Below are 19,251 nucleotides of genomic sequence, written 5' to 3' on the forward strand. Positions count from 1 at the left end.
TACCTAGGACTTGATTTACAAAACAACCTCAACTGAGAAACATGTAGAGCTAAAAGGATACAAGGGGGATGAAAAAAAATATACGCATTGCAAAATAGATGCAGAAGAGCTAAGCTATGGGATTGGAAGACAAAGAAAACTCTTTTTGGGCTTTTAGTAGTTCCATTGGTACTATACAGATGCAAAGTCTTGGGTAGCAACACCTCAACAAGAAAGTGGAGACAAATAGAGAGATTACAAAAACATTTAATTACAAATAGCCTTAAAGGTTAAATCTATTATTCCATATGAGATTGTCCTGATAGAGGCCGAGGCTTTCCCCGTTGAAGCATCAACTATGTTTCAGTTGTTAAGCTATCTAAGAAGATTAGATAACATGGAGACTCATCGTTGGCAAAAAATGGAAGCTAGTGAAAAATTAGATAGAAGGAAGAGCACATCGATGAAACAAACATCAAATGGATGAACAAGTGGGGTATTAGCATAAGTGAATATCTAAATAACAATGGAGAAATAAAAAAGTATGTGCAAGGAAAATTCAAAGAAAGCATGTGGAAATGACCACTTGGGAGGAAAGAGGAATACTATATCAAATATTTTAATTCTACATATGACCATACACAAAAGACCTACATAGGGATGAAAATGAGATGGAAAGCAAAAATGCTAATCGCTCAAATAAGAACAAATTCGCACCAACTTAGATGTGAGACTGGAAGATGGATGATACCTAAAGAGAGGGTGTAGATATTGTATTCAAGAAGTGGTTGAGATAGAATGACATTACATTGTGGAATGTTCAACTTACAAGGATAACCAAATCAATTATATTGAGACATTAAAAATGGACAGGCTTGATTAATTTGTTTGAAGAAAAGAAGATAATAAGGATTGCAGATTTTTTGGTCAAGATACACAATAGAATATCCAAGATGTAGAAAGAAAAGGAAATATAGGTGTCGTATTTTGGGTGTACAATTTTTTCTTTGCTGACTATCTTAGGTCCGATAGACTGCTTGACCTTGTAGACGTGATTAAAAATATTCATTCATTCATTCAACCTTATGATCACATAAAAAAACGTTTAATCCACAAACCCATTGAATCATCATAACGGGCTACAACTATTCTAGCTCCAACTGAAAAAATCACAGCCATAAATCGCGAAATTAAAGGTCAAAAACGTGCATATATCCTTTGTGTTATTGACAAAATGTATTTTTAATTTTTTTTTTTAAAGCCAAAATAGCTGCGTCCTAACCAATGACGACAAATTGCCCTGATACTATCGGGGTCCCTTTAATGTTAACAAATGTTGAAGACTAACAGCTCGTACCCAAAACCGTATCACACATCTTTTCTATAAATATACACCACACTACCCGAAGAAGGGTACCTCATTATCTCTTGACTTCTATCCACTCAAACACCTGAAAAACACAAAAAAGTCAGAAAAAAGAGGACCATCCAGTACTTACAATGGTGTTGTCAGTCTAATCTTACTCAACTGCAGGGAACCAGAAAAGCTTTAGAAAAGCTGCCCATTAGCAATTGAGTATACGTGTACATTTTCTCTTTTCCTGCAGATTGAGTATCAGCCTACATCTTTATCTCTGTCTAGCTGCGGTGTCAGAAATGGGTGTTCTCAAAACCAGATTGTGAGACTCAAAGTTCTTTAGTTCATGGTGAATAAAAAGAAGGAAGATCTAGATCCATTTCATTGTAGATAGGAAACACAGGGAAACGATGCATCAGGATCAGCGCAGAAAAGTAAGTTTGTCTTAAGTTTCTTCCTTTCTGATTCATTGAATTTCAAATTGTTTGTTAGGCATAACTCATACGTCTTATTAACCTTGGCGGGTAGCTTTCCATTTGGGATCAAAGTTGGAAACTTTGAATTGATAACACTTATAAGAATTGAGTTAGCTTAACCGGTATGCCTCAAATCACTTAATAGGTATGTGCTAACTTTGGTGGGCAGGTCCCTGTTCAGAATTCAAGTTAAACAATCTGTTTTTCTTTTCTTAAGAAATGTGTGTTTTATTCATCTGGGATTAAAAGTATTATGTCAGCAAGACAAAAACAGATATATAGTTTAAAAAGAAGAAGATCAGAACATCAGCTGAACAACATGACTAAGGGAAATCCTTCCCTAGAATGCCAAGGAAATAGAACACTTGGGCGTGAGTGCCAATTGGCAATGATTCAGCTTTCTAGACGACTTAGTTGATCTGACTTCGACAAGTAGAGCTACTTCCTGCTTAAACAATCTCGAATCCGCTGAACTTTTTTGGGGGTTATGCCCCGCTGCAAAGTTGCTTTAGACTTTGTTTTCCACCAAAAAGAAAAATTTAATAGCAATCAATCTTAATTTTACGTCAGAATATGTAGAGCTGTCCTTAGTCGTGCAGGTGTTATCCAAAATGGAAAAATATCCTTCACCAAGCAAGAGGAGAAACAAATAAAGTTGAATTAAGCATAGAATCCCTTCAGCAAGATTTGGCAGCAGAACACGTGACTGATTTATTCCTCTCTACCACAAACATTGCATAAAGAATTGGCAATACTTGCTTTATGAAGTTTTGACTAGACTGTTAAACCTTATTGTTTAGGCATCCATTTCACTGATTGATTGAAATATTGCATTAAATTTTGATTTACTATGTGTTGGTTGAAAATTTTGTACACTTGGGGAAATATACAAAATTGTGGTTTCAACCACAGTGTGTGAGTAAAACTCAATTAAGGGAAGGCTCCCCCTATCTAACTACAACTTTAAAAATAAAATAGGATGGGACAACAATCTTTCTTCTTCTTTCAAGAAAGACAATATCCTTTTCTCTTCACAGAAAAGTGATAGCGATTTGATATAAAACAATAGTAACAACTTTCAAAATGAAATGAGAGAAAGGAAATGAAGTTTCCTAAAAGCTCAAAGACTTCCGTCACTTCCTTTGGGATGAGACAACAATATCAAGCTCAAAGACTTGATTATGTGAAGTCCTATCTACCCTTTTCTATACTAATTTGATTAAGAACAAATTATAACATCACAAAGACTGAAATATCTTATTCTTTCTACATAAAACAATGGGAAGTAGTATAAGCTCAAAGACTCTCAGCTATTTCTCACAAAATCTACTTACTTCTAAATTCTGTTAAGAACAAGTGTAAGAACAAAGTCTTACAACTTTTTCCCAATAGAACTTCTACTTTAACTAAATTAATTTCCAATACTTGCAGCTCAAAGACTGCAAATCAGATTCGATTAAGTTCTCAAAGAAACACTTACAAGAAAGGAAATATGGAACACAAACTCAAGAATGTAGCACAAAGACTCAAAGATTGAGCAATTTTCTTCTTATTCCTTTCAATTCTTCAATTTACACATAAAAGCTCAAAAACTTCTTTGCTGCAAATTTGACAGAGTTTTTACTTGCTTTCAAAAAGATAAAGATTAAAATAGACCCCTCAAGAATTTATAGAAGAGGAGCCTTGAGAAAAAGGTGGGAGGATCCTAACTAACTTGACAGAGTCTCTCAACCACCAAGACTTATTCAATAACCAACTAAGACTTATTCCAACTACAGTCCTAACTGAACTGAATTTGTAGTTGCTTTGCATGTAATTACAAAAGTGCAAGTAATGACTTATCTTGCAATTTACAGAAAGGCTTTTACATGTAACTTGTCAAAAGAAAAAATACAGCTAAAAGATTACAAAGCAGGAAAAATACAACTAAGTGTTGAAAAACACTTAAGCTGCAGTATGTGAAGACATGAATCCTTCAAACTTCTGGATGATCATTCGTCGTTCATCAGGATCCGGTTCATGGGTGTTCTTGCCCACAATCATGGTTTTCACGACAATATCGCTACAACGAGGGATTGTGGCATTATTTCTCTCAAAGGAAGACTAAATTTCCCGCAAGTAACCTTGATAAGTCACTAAGGCTTGAATGGATGATGCTGAAAATGGTTCACTTTTCCACTCTTGACGGATCTTCAACTGTAGATCAGAAAGAATCTTTTCTTCTATCAACAATTCTCCATCATGACCCATGATGGTGCAAGAAGCTTTCTGACAATGAGAGACCATATCCTGAAAAACTTCCATTCGCAGCCTCATAGAATCATCAATGTCTTCAATAAGTGACTTAAGAACAAGGGCTTTGTTCTCCAAGAGCTCCTGATATTCCAAGTACACAACTCTTGAAGGAATTACCTGACATTCTAGAAGAACGCTTAACTTTTGCTGAGAAATTTTAAGCCAAATAGTCAAGCTGTCTTCTACCTTTTCCAAGTTCCGTTTGAAAGTATCAAAAACTTGGTTCAATTGTTCTTCAATGGTTTTCAACTTGGCCATCATTTGGAAAACCTCCTTCAAGACTTGTGCAGATAGATTATGAAGCTGATCAACCCAAGATTCCAGTGCTTGTATCTTTTGAGCAGCTCTCTCAACTCCCTGGATTGATTCTTGTGCCTCGGAAGAACTTGTAGGATTACTCACTTCACCAGTCGGTTTTGTGATTTTACGAACAGCTGCAACAAGTTGCCGGTTGTCCTCTTCTAGCTTATCTTTCTTAGCTAGAAGTTCATCATATCGTTGCACTAGTGAGGCTACATAATATTGGACATCATGTTTAACCACTTCATGCTTTTGCTTGCCCAATTCTACCCTTGTGACTTTGTAATCAACAATTAATATCTCTTCAAGTGGCTTATCTGCTAGAGGTTCAACAATTTCAGCCACTTTCATCTTGTTGCTATCAACAGTTACTCTTGAGATAGTCTTGGCCTTTTTAGCAACCTTGAGTCTAGACTGTTTAAGTTGCTGATAATCAAAGGCATCAGGCGAAATTTCTTGCTTCTTCCTCTTTGGGGTAAAAGAACTAAGCGATGGAGGTAAAGCCATCAACTCTCCTTCAGTAGCAACTGTGAGTAAAGGAGAAGCAGTTTCTGTTTGAACAGTCATGGTCACCCTGGGAGGAGTATCTGTTTGGATGGCGACCATGGTTTTCTCAGTAACCAATGGGCATGAAGATTGCATCATAAATTTTTCAAAACTAGAAGTGGAGGTATCAATCTCTGACAACTGAATACATGCAGGAGTATCCTCAGGAATTTCCAGCACACCCTCTTGTTGATGATCAGGAGGCGGCTCGTATGCTGAAATAGGAACGACATTCTGAGGAGACTCTTCCACCATTATGTCAAGAGGAGAAAGAGGCGACTCAATGGAATTGAGGAAGGAATCTCATGAGGTGAGTCCGAAGCTAGAGACTTAGGAGCATCAGCAGATTGCTGTCCTTCTTCTGGATTATCAAGATCGATCACCTGAACATGAAACCGTGACTTTTCCTTTCTACGAACTGTCACCTCCTCAGGAGAAAGCACTACTGCCCGACTAACTCGCAATTTGATCTTGGTGCCAGAAGATGATGCACCTTCCTTATTGTCAATCTGAATCTCAGACTTACATCCAAGAGGCCCCGTAGAGTCATCTTCTTTCCCAACCTTGATCTTGATGAGTCTAACACCATTACTTTTGAGCCAAGTATTGGTGTTAGCCAAGATAGGCTGAAATATTTCAAGAATGGACGTGCATTCTTTATGCGACCATTGGATTAAAGGAAGTGGAGCTTCCTCAACCCTTTGTGAAATATATTCAGGATCATGTACATGCCCATCATCAATCATCCCTTGTGGAATATCCACCAAGTTCAAATCAATAACCTGCTCAACAGTAAGTCTTCTGTAATCCATCTTGAGAATCTCCACTTTTGTGCGGAGATCTACCTAGATATCCTCAATACGATGCACGTGCACGAAGGACTTTTTGATCTTTTCCTTCATACCCCGGTAATCAAAGTCAGCTCTGGACTTAAACCTTTTGAGTTTAATTTCCTGCATCTCAGTCTCCATAGCTTTGGCTTTGACGGAAGTGACAAGAGAATACCGACCAATTTTCAATGGGTTTGTTGTAGAAATCCCCATTCCGACCTTATGTCTGACAGACTGATGAACGTGCACAACCATGATCTGTCTTTCCAACTCCATAAGTATGATTTTATCAGTCGGGTATCTAGGGAGCATATATGGCTGCCCACTATAGCATCCGACTCTCATATAGGTAAAGGTTGGGAATTGAAGAAACAAGCACCCATATTCATTTACTCTTTCCCATGCCTCATCTGACACCCTTTTGTTCTTTAGAGTTCTGTCAAATTGGCACATGAAGTAACTGAAGATGCATCTTGAATTCTTCTAAAATGCAATCTGCTAGGTCTCAAAGGCAGCTGATCATAATATTCCTATACAGGTATAAGCGAGCGGTCACCCTTGGTAGAAAGACCAGGGAAATGTCTGAGTGACGCTGCCAAATACACTAAGTCTGAATTCATGTAGAAAGTCATGGTGGAAGGAACTGTTGCAAGTTGCTCACACAAAGCATCGCTGATAATCTCTCCCCATGATACATGATGGGATTGCCTTATGAACATGGTAAACTAATACATCCAGGGTTCAAAAACATTGGAGTGTTCAAGACCCAGCATCCCGCTGAGGAGAGTTATGATGTCTCCAATTTCCCACTTGAAGTCACAGCGGTACAACTTATCCCATCTTGAGAAGGCGGCTCATGGCTCATGAATCCACCTGTTAATACGACGTTTGCAGTCCTTTTCCCTTTTGACATAGTACTCAACTGCACTATCTTTGGAAATCTCCATATAAACAGGTGCTGGTGGTATTTTGAAGACTTTCTCAATTGTATCTGCATCAAGGCAGATTATTGCTTCACCATCATCATTTTTAATGGTTCTTGTCTCCTTGTCAAAGCGATGGGCGCAAATGAGAACAAATTCAGGTTTTAGGGCAGCCATTGGAAAAGAAGATGCGTGATGGATATGGCTGTCCAACAGCTGCTGCATATTTCTATCCTGCGGATCCTCCATCCTCTTGACAAATTTTGACATGTCCACATGCCCTATCTCCGTATCTTTTATGTGATCCAAAGGAGAGGAAACTTGAGAAGGTGAAAAATCATTTTGGTACTTGTCATATTTATACTTCATCTTCTTTGGAATTGGAGATGACGACAAATCTGACATTGAAGGACAACTTGGTATATTGAGATGAAGACTTAAAAGTGTTAAAGCAACATCATAATCAGTTGCAACTAACATTTTTCCTTCTTCAAATGGGAAGAACTCCAACCCTTGCACTTCACATTTTTGTGAGAGAAAGATGGGAAATAAATGGGAAATGCTAGGAATCTTGACTTTGACCAATTTCGGATCTTGGGGAAAATTTTACAAGTATACAAGTTTGGGAAAAATGCACATGCAATCGGATTTTTAAAACCCGAATGCAAGTATACTTGTAAAATGGAAAATGGAGAAATGAGTGAAAAATAAGAATTAGACTTGCAGGAAATGATGTGAACGGAAAGTATGGATATAGGCGATATGGATGAATAAAAATGGAAAGATTTTGGGAATGACATTTTCATGAAAATGGGAAGAACTTTGAACATGCAATCCGGTTCTAAAAACCCGATTTTGGAAGGATGGGTATTTTTCATCTTTGCAACTTGGAATTTCAATAAAAGATGGTTAAATTTTTTTAACTGGAAGGGAAGAACAATGATTTTCATCCAACTTGTAATCGGGATTTAAAATCCCAAATACAAGTAAAGAGGGAAAATGGGGAAGAACAATGCAATTCAAAAATTGCTTTACAAAGGGGAAAATCTCTCTCACAAAACCGATTTTTGGGGCAAAATATATACACAAATTTACAACTAGAAAGGAAAAACAAGAAAACAAGAAAACAAGAAAATGAAACAAAGAAAGGAAAGAAACCATACCTTGCTTCAAACTGAAAATGCCTCTTCAAAAGATGATTAGTCTTTGTAAGAAGAAATGATAGCTCTTAAATAGAGACTAAACCGCATTCAAAAACCCTTGCCACGTTTTTACTAAAACGCCATAAGCAACAAAACATGGCACCAAATGTAAGTTAAATGGCACAAGAAGTGGGCCAAATCTCCCTCCAACTTCAACGCCTTGGTGAAGGAAGGCAAAACGACCTAGGAGATTGCCACTTTGTATAGTTTGAATCCCCCAAAACGTGGGTTTTAGGAATCACGTGGAAACGGTTTTTGCAGAAACAAGGGTTGAATCATTCACCAAAACAAATGCAACGTGTTCTTCAACTCACATAAATTGCCTTGCAACAATATCGCCTCCTTGCTCCTTGAATTTCTCCACAAAAAATTGGGAAGAATTTGTGGCAAAATTGGCTTAGGAGAGGAAAATCGGGTTTTTGGAAGAAAAATGCAAGTTTTAATTTACATGCAATAGAGAAAATTGGGTTTTATTTCCCATATAGCAAGTTTTAAATGTCACTTTTCTCTCAACAAGGCAAAATCGGGTTTTAGAAATGAAATTACAAGTTGAAAATTCCCCAATTTGCACTTTATGGAGAAAATCGGATTTTTTGGGCAAAATAGCAAGTTTAAAATGTCACTTTATTTCATTTCTAGGCAAAATAGGGTTTTGGAGAGAGATGTGCAAGTTACAAAGTTACTTGTAAAGGGAAAATAAAATCCCTACAACACGTTTTAATAACTTGCACATATGTAATAGGGGTTTAAAATCCCTATTACAAGCAAAAGACATTAAAATAGGGGTTTTAAAAAAGAATTACAAGTTATTTATAAATATGCAATTTAAAATTAACTTGTAACTTATCCAAAAAGTCCCTATCATAACTTAAAAAGCCAAAAGGATCAAGGGGGAAATAAAAGGTAAGTTACAAGTTCTTTTTTCAATAAAGTGCACTTGTAATTAGCCAAAAATTTCCTTACAAAGACCAAAACAAAAGAAATCATGAAACTTGCAATTCAAGGAAAATTTCCCACCCGCAGTCAGGGAGAAAAAACCTGAAATTGAAGGAAAGACATAGCAAACGAACCTAGAATGTGACGAAATTTGAAACGTGGTTTGAGGATGGATTGAGGATTAAGCCAGTCCAAGGATTAGGTGAAATTATGCCTCGAGAAGCGTGCCATAGAGAATTTTTATCATTTTTTGACAAAAATTTAATGTAATGGTTCTTCATTTTTGAAAACAAAAATGAGGACAACACTATGTAACTCAGACTCGAGACTCTCCAAAAACTTGGAAAATAAAAAATTACATAAATACACAAAACAAACTTAAATGCATGAGACACATACAAAGTGAATTTAGATAAATGGATTTCAATTACTTGGGAGAATAAGAACAGCCAAAAATCTCGTAAAAATAGGGCAAAAATGCAGTTTTTGTTATTTCAATCTAAATAAAGGGAAAAACTATGCTTTTCCTTTCGGCACAGCCAGAAACAATTTTTGTGATTTGCTTTTCAAAACCAGATCAGGGGTCTGGGGGTGGCAGCCCCCAGTGGGTTTGAGTTGTAGCATCTCTTATAGGGTTCATGGCAGTGCCCTTGGCTCAATCCTTGTCACTACATAGGTTGGGGTTGAGAGGCAGAGTCTGTGCCACCAGGCCCAAATTAAGGCCTTTTAGGCCACTAGATCTTGATGGCGCACATATTTTTTTCATAATATTATCACTTTTAGACCTTTAGTTTTAAGTATTTAACCAACTGTTGATAAATCCTATCAATCACTCGGCAATCAATTCACATTGCAGAGAATGTAATCACTGATGATGAAAATGACAATAAAACACAAAAAATCAATGTTTTATAAGGTTCTGGAATTTGTTTTGGTAGTCGAGACTGCATATAAAACTTGTGAGAATCTACAAGTTTCTCTGCAAGTCTTGATGCTTGAGTCTCTAGCGAGTTACTCAATGAGTAGGAAAGCTTGTGAGTTCAGTGAGAGCTTGCTGATTGCAAACTATGCTTTCAAGTTTCAACAAATTATATGTATGCATTAATGTTGATGGGCAGGCCTTCATTTCATTTATTGTGATTAAAATTGAAATATATTTACTTTTTTTGATAAAATATCTGGGGAAATCTATAGTGGCTCCTGCCTGAGAAATATATAAGAAAGTACAATGAAACAATGACTAAGTCGAAGTCAAAAATAGAGTAGAAATACAAAGAAAGGCAGAAACTGCCAACACCCATTAAAATGCCTCACCTCCTTCACGACCAAAGTTTAAAATCATCAATCCTACTACCACAACAAAATAGATAGCTTTGCCAAACTGAAAGTTTTCATGCACAATAGTGCTGCAGTGCACCAAAAACAAACCAAAACCCTATTTTTCTGGTTCTTCACAAAAGCCCCTTAAATCAGGCTACAATCGGCTCTTGGTTCTGATCTGGGTGCAGTTCAGCAACAAAGTGGGCTAGGGCTCTACTTTTTTCTTTTGGGTTCCTCTTTGATGACCAGGGTGAACCCACTTTGATCCCGATTGTTTTTTTTTTTTAGAATCCCCAACAAACCTGACAGAAATTTGATCCTTCTAAAATTCTTTTGATTATTTTCTCCTTGCACTATTTTTTCTAACAAAATGTCAAAAACCAATAGTGATTTTGTTGCAATTCTGATGGTAAAGAACACTGGTGAGAACATCAAATAACTCAACAAAAAAGTGGTTGCTTACTAAGAAAACTGCCTTCCAGTGTGGGCTTTGAGGAAACATTCACTTCATTTTCCAGATTGTAATCATCTTTGGCTGAGATAGAAACCAATCGTTTAAACTTGGGTTGCAAAGTGAATGTAATCTCAGAAATTGAATAAACCATAAACAAATACTGAAGCACATGCATACTTATTCTTGCAACCACCTGTATGTAAGCCATTCACTTATCATCTATGCCTTGTTCAAGCTGCTCACCCGACTGCTCAGTCTAGGATTTGCCATTCCAAGGTCAATCTGCCCATCGTACTATTAGTATATACTATAAACAAGTCTATCTGTGGTTGATCTCTTGCCATAGCTATTCCATGGATGTGTTTTTATTTATAGGTTTGGAATCATAATATACTTAAATTTGAATAATTTAAATTTTGAAATAGTATGCTTAAATTTTAATAATTTTAATTTAAAAAAATAAAGATTATATGTCTATTACTAAGAAGAAGAAAACAGGTACTATATATGGTGAAAGATTCACAAGTCTAGTTGAAAGAGTTTGCTAAGGGGCTCAAACCCAAAAAGTTACAAACCATCACTACCAACAAAATTCAAAAAACAAAATACCAAAGCTTATCCCATCAGTATAAAAGATTAAAGATTATCCCAGCAGCACTTTGTTGCTGCTGTAATGTCCCCTTTTGTAAATGCCCTAGTTTTTGCCCTAAAATCACAATTCCAAGTAAAACAAGAAATGGAATAGAGCTAGCGATATCATTTACCCGGTTGAGATTCTGCAAGCATGTTAAGTAATCATTGAAACATAATCCATAAAATAGATCTTCCCTACTAGAAACATTTTTTTAAATCAAAAGCAGAGTTCTTACTAGGGTTTAGGAACATTAATTAACCATAAGGTATATCTAATTCGTTAACAGAATTCAATCATAGGAGAGTTAGGATAAGGAGGCATGATAGGGTGTGTTAAACCATTTGTAATGTCCCCAAACGAATAAATTAAGAAAATGACATAATAATAACATAATATTAATTAATTTTCTATATTAATATTCTAATTGGAAGATTAATATAAATAATTAATAATATTCTAATTGGAAGATTAATATAAATAATTAATATTGTTAAGTCTTAATGAATAAAAGTAGTTTAGAAAACTACTTCGACGGTGAATAAAAGGGCATGACGGAAGATTTTGAACGGAAGCTGGAAAAAAGAATTATATTCATGAGTGACAGAATTTGAGCTGGAACAATTCCCCTTTTCGTCAGGATAATCTGACCTATTGGAGGAGACGTGAGGCATAAAACAGTAGGATGGAGTCTGGTTGGTGTACGTCGTGAATTACTGCTTTGTGAGTCCCAGAATTTATGCATAAACTTTATGATCATGATAGGATATGTATTTCCGAGCATAGTGAATTTCAGAACGTAGGGCAGGTATTATTACCGGGCGCTATATTGGGTATAAGTCGGAGCGCAGTGCTGGTGTGACAGAGCGCAATGCTGGTGTGACTCCCGAGTGTAATGACGGGGTGCCTTCTGATCGCAGAGTGAAGACACAAGTACAATACGAACCCGTGGCAAAAGATCGATATCTGGAAATGATAAAAATCGCGTGAAGTGACCAGACTCGTGTTTGTTGACTTTACCATAAAGGATTAGTGAAGACGAAGTTCGGGAGGGATAACAACAGCTCTTTGGCATCACAAGAGTCTTCACGTTGCCCACCACGATAACAACAACACATTGGCATCACAGGAGTCTTCATGTTGCCTACCACGATAACGTTGGAAGACCACAGCAACAAGTTTGGCACTACACTACTGCGTATTACAGGTGCACCTTGAAAACAATAATCATACAATATTGAATATGTGTAAAAATGATTGCTAAATTAATGCAATGTTGGTCAGTAAGCTTGAAGGTTAATTCTGGAATGCATGAATTTTACTATTGAATGAAAGTCATAATCAATCAATTAAATTCAATGCCATTTCTCTGCAAATCTGGAAATACACATTTATCTATGCTCAGTCCTAGACAGGAAATTTACAGTTTACACATTTATTTACAATCAGTCCTAGTCAGGAATTTTACAGTGGTATCAGAGCTCTGAATCCTGCCAGCCTGTAGGGTATTGAAACCTTATGAAAACTTAATGCACAGTTGAGTATGGACCAGGGAAATTATAATTTCCGAAGTACTAGGGCCCATCAAAACAGATTTCCAAACTCTCCTTTAGCACAGAGTAGTTCATCTATTCTGTTTGAAATTGAGAATAGCCACACAGAAACTGACGAGGAATTTATTTTTGAAAACAACATGGGAGACCCGGATAATAATAGGGACCTATTGGCTGCATTGATCAGAAGTCAGCAAGATATGCAAGATAATGTTAACAGAATGACCAACTTGATGACCCAGTTTATGGCTAATAATATAAATTAGCACCAAAATAATGGAAGACAGAATAATCAACATCAAAATAATGGGGGAAACAATGGGGGTAGAGATGAATTGTCAGTCAACAATTAGCCAGAAAGAACAGGAACAACCAGACCATTTATGCCCACATTTACTGCTAGAAACCAGCCACCTAAACATGAACCTACAATAAGAGAAATACAGGAAGAAATACATCAGGATTGGTTAGGTTCAAGAGAAGAATTCAGGTCAACAATGACATTTAGGGAATATTTAGATGTCAGAATGAAACATAGGCCAAGAGGACAGTGAGGAAACAACAGTGAATTGCAAAGGAAAATTGGAAAAATGTCTATTCCTTATTTTGATGGTTCAGGAAGACAACTGCTCGGGCTTGGGTGCAAAAACTAGACACATACTTCCAATTAAACCCTATGATTGAAGAGGAGGCAATTAAATATGCTGCGTTACATCTTGACGGTGTAGTACATGAATGGTGGCATCATGGGCAAAAAACCTTGGGTCATAATTTGATAGGTACTTATGTTGAGTTCACTGAGAAACTTATTGATAGGTTTGATTCTAAAGATCCTGAATTACATCTTAAAGATTTGACTCAGCTTAAGCAAACTAGAACTGTTGAGCAGTATATTTCTGAATTTGAAAAATTGGCAATCTTAGTTACTGAAATTTAAAAAAGACATAAGATTGTAATATTTATAGGTGGATTGTCTGATTCTCTTAAAGGTTGGGTTAAGTCCTTAAACCCCCTTACTTTACAAACAACTGTCAAAAGAGCAAGAGAATTAGAACCATCTTCAAAAGGGAAAATTTTTAATAAAGGACCACCTCCTAAACCAGAAAAGGACAAACAACCTTTCAACAAAGATAATCTCCCTAAAAACAGGTTAGATAAGGAGGAGAGGGAAGAACTCCGAAGGAAAAAACTATGTTTCAGTTGTAGGGAAGCATGGCAGCCTGGACATAGATGTTCAGGGAAGGGAAAAATTCATTATATTGAGGTTATGTCTAACAGTGAGGATGAAGAGAATGTTGATCCTAATATAGAACGAGCATCACAGAACACAGAGTCAGAAACAAGTACTAAACAAGGAGAAGGAGTAATAGCATCCATGACAGGAACTCCACATTATAATATCTTCAGAGTTAGAGGAGTTTGGAATGGACAACGTGTAATTGTTATGCTTGATAGTGGTTCTACTCATAATTTTATAGATGCAGCACTTGTGGAAAAACGTGGTTTGCAGACTGAAAAACATGAGGGATTTGATGTTAGAGTAGTAGGTGGAACTAATTTATCTAGTACTCATAAAGTTCCTAAGTTGAATATTACTCTTGGCAATTATACTATTACTGATGATTTTTATGTGATTGATTTGGCTAACACTAATGTTGTCCTGGGCATACAGTGGATGGAAACACTAGATGAATATACACAGAGTTTTAAAAGAATGGAATTCTCTTTTAAAATTGATGATAAAAAGGTAGTCCTTCGTGGTATGTCTAACAATGGTCCCAGGATCGTCAGTGCTAAAAGAATGGAGGCCATTTTCAAACATGGAGATGTGGCATGGTCAGCACAATGTTTAATCTCCAACAAGGTATCGGGCTTTGAATCTAAATCTTATCAAAATGATTTGTTAACAATATTAGATTCACATCATGTGGTTTTTAGTGATAACCCTCCAGGAGTCCCACCTGATAGAGGATTTGAACATACTATTGAATTAGAAGAGGGTGCTAAACCAGTTATCACTACTCCTTATAGACACCCTAAAACATTCAGGGATGAAATAGAAAAAACAATTAAAGAATTATTGGATATGGGGCACATCAGACCTAGTTCTAGTCCTTTTGCATCATCTGTAGTGTTGGTCAAAAAGAAGGATGGAACTCTTCGTATGTGTATTGATTACAAAGCTCTTAACAAGAAAACAATCAAAAACAGGTATCCAATTCCTTGAATTGATGAATTGTTAGATGAATTGCACGGTGCTGTTTATTTTTCTTAAATTGATTTGAGATCAGGGTATCATCAGATTAAGTTAAGAGAACAAGACATTCATAAAACTGCTTTCCGCTGTCATTATGGTCATTATGAATTATTGGTTATGCCGTTTGGTCTAACAAATGCTCTGGCAACATTTCAGTCCTGTATGAATCCTATTTTTAAACAGTTAAGGAAATTTTTGCTAGTATTCTTTGATGATATATTGATTTATAGCAAAATTTGGGAAGAGCATTTAAAACATATTGATATAGTTCTTGGTATTATGGAAACACAATCATTGTATGCAAAGGCGTCTAAATGTAAATTCGGAATGACTGAAATTTTGTATTTAGGGCATATGATCAGTGCAACAGGGGTACAGGTTCATCAAGAAAAGATAAGAGCCATCTTGGACTGGCCACCACCACGGAATCTTATAGAATTAAGAGGGTTCTTTGGTCTATGCAGTTATTACAGGAGGTTTGTCAGAGGTTTTTCACAGCTTGGGGCACCCTTGACAGATCTTACCAAAAAAGGTGCTTTTCAATGGACTGAGGAAACGCAACAGGTATTTGAGAAACTCAAAGAGGTAATGAGTTCTTGCCCAGTACTTGCTCTTCCAGATTTTAATCGGCCTTTTGTGTTGGAATGTGATGCTTCGGGTGATGGAATAGGGGCAATTTTAATGCAAAACAAACACCCTATAGTTTATAAAAGTAGGAAACTTAATCACCATGAGAAATTGTATTCTATCTATGATAAGGAAATGTTGGCAATCATGCATGCATTGACAAAATTTAGACAATATTTCGTTGGTAGCAGATTTGTAGTGAAAACTGACCATAACAGTTTGAGATATTTCTTGGGACAAAAAGATTTAAATGACAGCCAACAGAAATGGGTCAGTAAGATCCAAGCTTATGACTTTGAAATTGAATATGTGAAAGGTAAAAACAATGTTGTCGCGGATGCACTATCTAGAAGGCCTGAAATAAATGCATTCTCTGAAGTAGCAACTGATTGGAAATCTTTATTGCTAGTCGAATATTCAAAGGATTCTTTTGCTTGTGATTTGCTAGATGATAATATACAAGATGACAAATATAAGGTGGTAAATGATGTTATCTATTACAAAGACAAAATTTATTTGATTCCAGGATCGAAGTTGAAAGAGAAAATCCTCCAATCAGTGCATGATGTTCCTTTAGTAGGACATCCAGGCTACTTCAAAACTTACCGGCAGATAAGAGAAAGATTCACTTGGAAAGGACTAAAGAATGATGTCCTTCGCTATGTCAAAGAATGCATCACTTGTCAACAAAATAAAGCAGAGCATACTTATCCTGCAAGTTTATTGCAACCTTTGCCTATACCGGAACGGAAATGGGAAAGTATATCTATGGATTTCATTATAGGCTTACCACGATCTCAAGGTAAAGATTGCATTTTTGTCGTGGTTGATAGATTAACTAAATTTGCACATTTCTTATCTATCACTACAGAATTCACAACTGTCCAGCTTGCAGAACTATTCTTTCGAGAGGTGTTCCGTCTACATGGTTTACCAAAAAATATCATCAGTGACCGTGATAGCAGATTTTTTAGTATTTTTTGGGGGGAACTTTTCAAGTTGGCAGGTACTGAGTTAAACCACAACACGAGTTATCACCCGCAATCCGATGGATAGACTGAAATAGTAAATAAGTGGATTGAGGGTTATCTTCGTAATTATGTGTTTGGTCATCAGAAAGCTTGGGTCTGTTGGTTGTATTTGGGTGAATACTGCTATAATACTACATATCATATATCTATCGATATGACTCCTTTCAAAGCTCTATATGGGTATGATGCACTTTCTTTTATTGATCTAGTTTTTGATTAGAGCAATGTTCCCAAATCTCATGACATGCTTCAGGAAAGTCAAGATATATTGAAAGCACTTAAGGAAAATTTGCAATGTGCTCAAAATCAACAAAAAATTTATGCAGACAAGAAGCGTATTGAACGCCATTTTGAAATTGGGGAATTGGTGTACCTCAGACTACAACCCTGTAGGCAGTCATCTCTCAAGCGGAGCGGGGCCGAAAAAATGAAGCATCGATTTTATGGGCCATACCTGGTGATTCGGAAAGTTGGCGCAATAGCATATGAATTGAATTTACCTGAAGGAAGCAGAATACATAATGTATTCCATGTATCATGTCTCAAAAAGGCTCTGGGTCAGCAGGTGACAGTATCAGAGAACCTCCCACCACTGAATGAAGAAGGCAAATTAGAAATGATACCCGAAGTGATTCTGGACACTCGAGACAGGCATTTGCGGAATAGGACAATCAGGGAATATCTCATTAAATGGCAGAATTTACCATTGGATGATGCTACTTGGGAAAATGAGCAAGTTCTTCAATATCCTGGATTGCAGTTGCTTGTGGGCAAGCAACATTGGGCAGGGGAGACTGTAATGTCCCCAAATGAATAAATTAAGAAAATAACATAATAATAACATAATATTAATTAATTTTTTATATTAATATTCTAATTGGAAGATTAATATAAATAATTAAGATTGTTAAGTCTTAATGAATAAAAGTAGTTTAGAAAACTACTTCGACGGTGAATAAAAGGGCATGGCGGAAGCTGGAAAAAAGAATTATATTCATGAGTGACAGATTTTGAATTGGAACAATTCCCCTTTCGTCAGGATAATCTGACCTATTGGAGGAGACGTGAGGCGTAAAATAGTAGGATGGAGTCTAGCTGGTGTACATCGTGAATTACTGCTTTGTGAGTCCCAAAATTTATGCATAAACTTTATGATCATTATGGGATATGTATTTCCGAGCATAGTGAATTTCAGAATGTAGGGCGGGTATTATTACCGGGCGCTATATTGGGTATAAGTCGGAGCACAGTGCTGGTGTGACGGAGCGCAATGCTGGTGTGACTCCCGAGTGCAATGACGGGGTACCTTCCGATCGCAGAGTGAAGACACAAGTACAATACGAACCCGTGGCAAAAGACCGATATCTGGAAATGATAAAAATCGCGTGAAGTGACCAGACCCGTGTTTGTTGACTATACCATAAAGGATCAGTGAAGACGAAGTTCAAGAGGGATAACAACAACACTTTGGCATCACAAGAGTCTTCACGTTGCCTACCACTATAACAACAACACATTGGCATCACAGGAGTCTTCACGCTGCCCACCACGATAACAACAACACATTGGCATCACAAGAGTCTTCACGCTGCCTACCACGATAACGTTGGAAGACCACAGCAATGAGTTTGGCACTACACTACTGCGCATTACAGGTGCACCTTGAAAACATTAATCATACAATATTGAATATGTGTAAAAATGACTGCTAAATTAATGCAATGTTGGTTAGTAAGCTTGAAGGTTAATTCTGGAATGCATGAATTTTACTATTGAATGAAAGTCATAATCAATCAATTAAATTCAATGCCATTTCTCTGCAAATCTGGAAATACACATTTATCTATGCTCAGTCCTAGACAGGAAATTTACAGTTTACACATTTATTTACAATCAGTCCTAGTCAAGAATTTTACACCATCCTCTACCCAAGGCCCAAGAGCGGGTATACCACCATCTTGGCCTCATGTGGCCCTTTGCCATCTATATGAGAGGGTGTACCTAGTGAGGAATCCTATGCTTGTTCCCCCTCTTCTTGCCACCATTATTCTCCTCACTAAGATTGGGATTCCCTAATCCAATAGTCAACCATGGTAGAGGTTTGGGAGAAACTACAATAGGGTGTCTGGAACATCCTTCCTTTCTAAGCTCAAGGGCGGGGCACTCCTTGCACCCCCTTGGCCTCATGGGACTATTAGTCGCCACCATGAGGTGGTGTGCTTAAAAGAGGACCTCATAGCTGTTTCCCCTCCTTGTATTTTCTCACTCACCTTGTCTTGATTGGTTGTTGCTTATTTGAAATCATATTACTACTCATTTCAAATATACATGGTGTTAAATGCATAGATATATTAGTATATTGCTGTAATCATCAGGTATATATAAGGGTATCACTGACTGTTGATTAATACGGTTCAGATCTGGTTGATTTCTATATTAAAAACTGCCGATGTCCTTCGATGCCTTTTCTGATTTGATCTTCCTTGCAGGTTATATGTATCTGTACATAGGGGTTTCTGATTTATTCCATCTGC

At 36.8% G+C, this 19,251-nt stretch overlaps 1 protein-coding gene across 2 annotated transcripts in view; it reads left to right on the top strand.

Annotated features, from left to right (window-relative positions):
- The first annotated feature begins 1,350 nt into the window (after nucleotides 1-1,350).
- The window catches only part of LOC131051006 (mitogen-activated protein kinase 15), a 121,774-nt gene continuing 103,873 nt past the window's right edge, over nucleotides 1,351-19,251 (top strand). The window contains exon 1 of one of the 2 annotated variants that reach the window (XM_057985336.2): nucleotides 1,351-1,770. In XM_057985336.2, the coding sequence (XP_057841319.2) occupies nucleotides 1,747-1,770 (24 nt within the window). In that variant the 5' untranslated portion in view covers nucleotides 1,351-1,746. The remainder of the gene's footprint in view (nucleotides 1,771-19,251) is intronic. The other variant, XM_057985337.2, reaches the window with a different exon arrangement.

This window comes from Cryptomeria japonica, chromosome 6 (genome assembly GCF_030272615.1).
Source record: "Cryptomeria japonica chromosome 6, Sugi_1.0, whole genome shotgun sequence".
In the NCBI taxonomy this organism is placed as follows: Eukaryota; Viridiplantae; Streptophyta; class Pinopsida; order Cupressales; family Cupressaceae; genus Cryptomeria; species Cryptomeria japonica.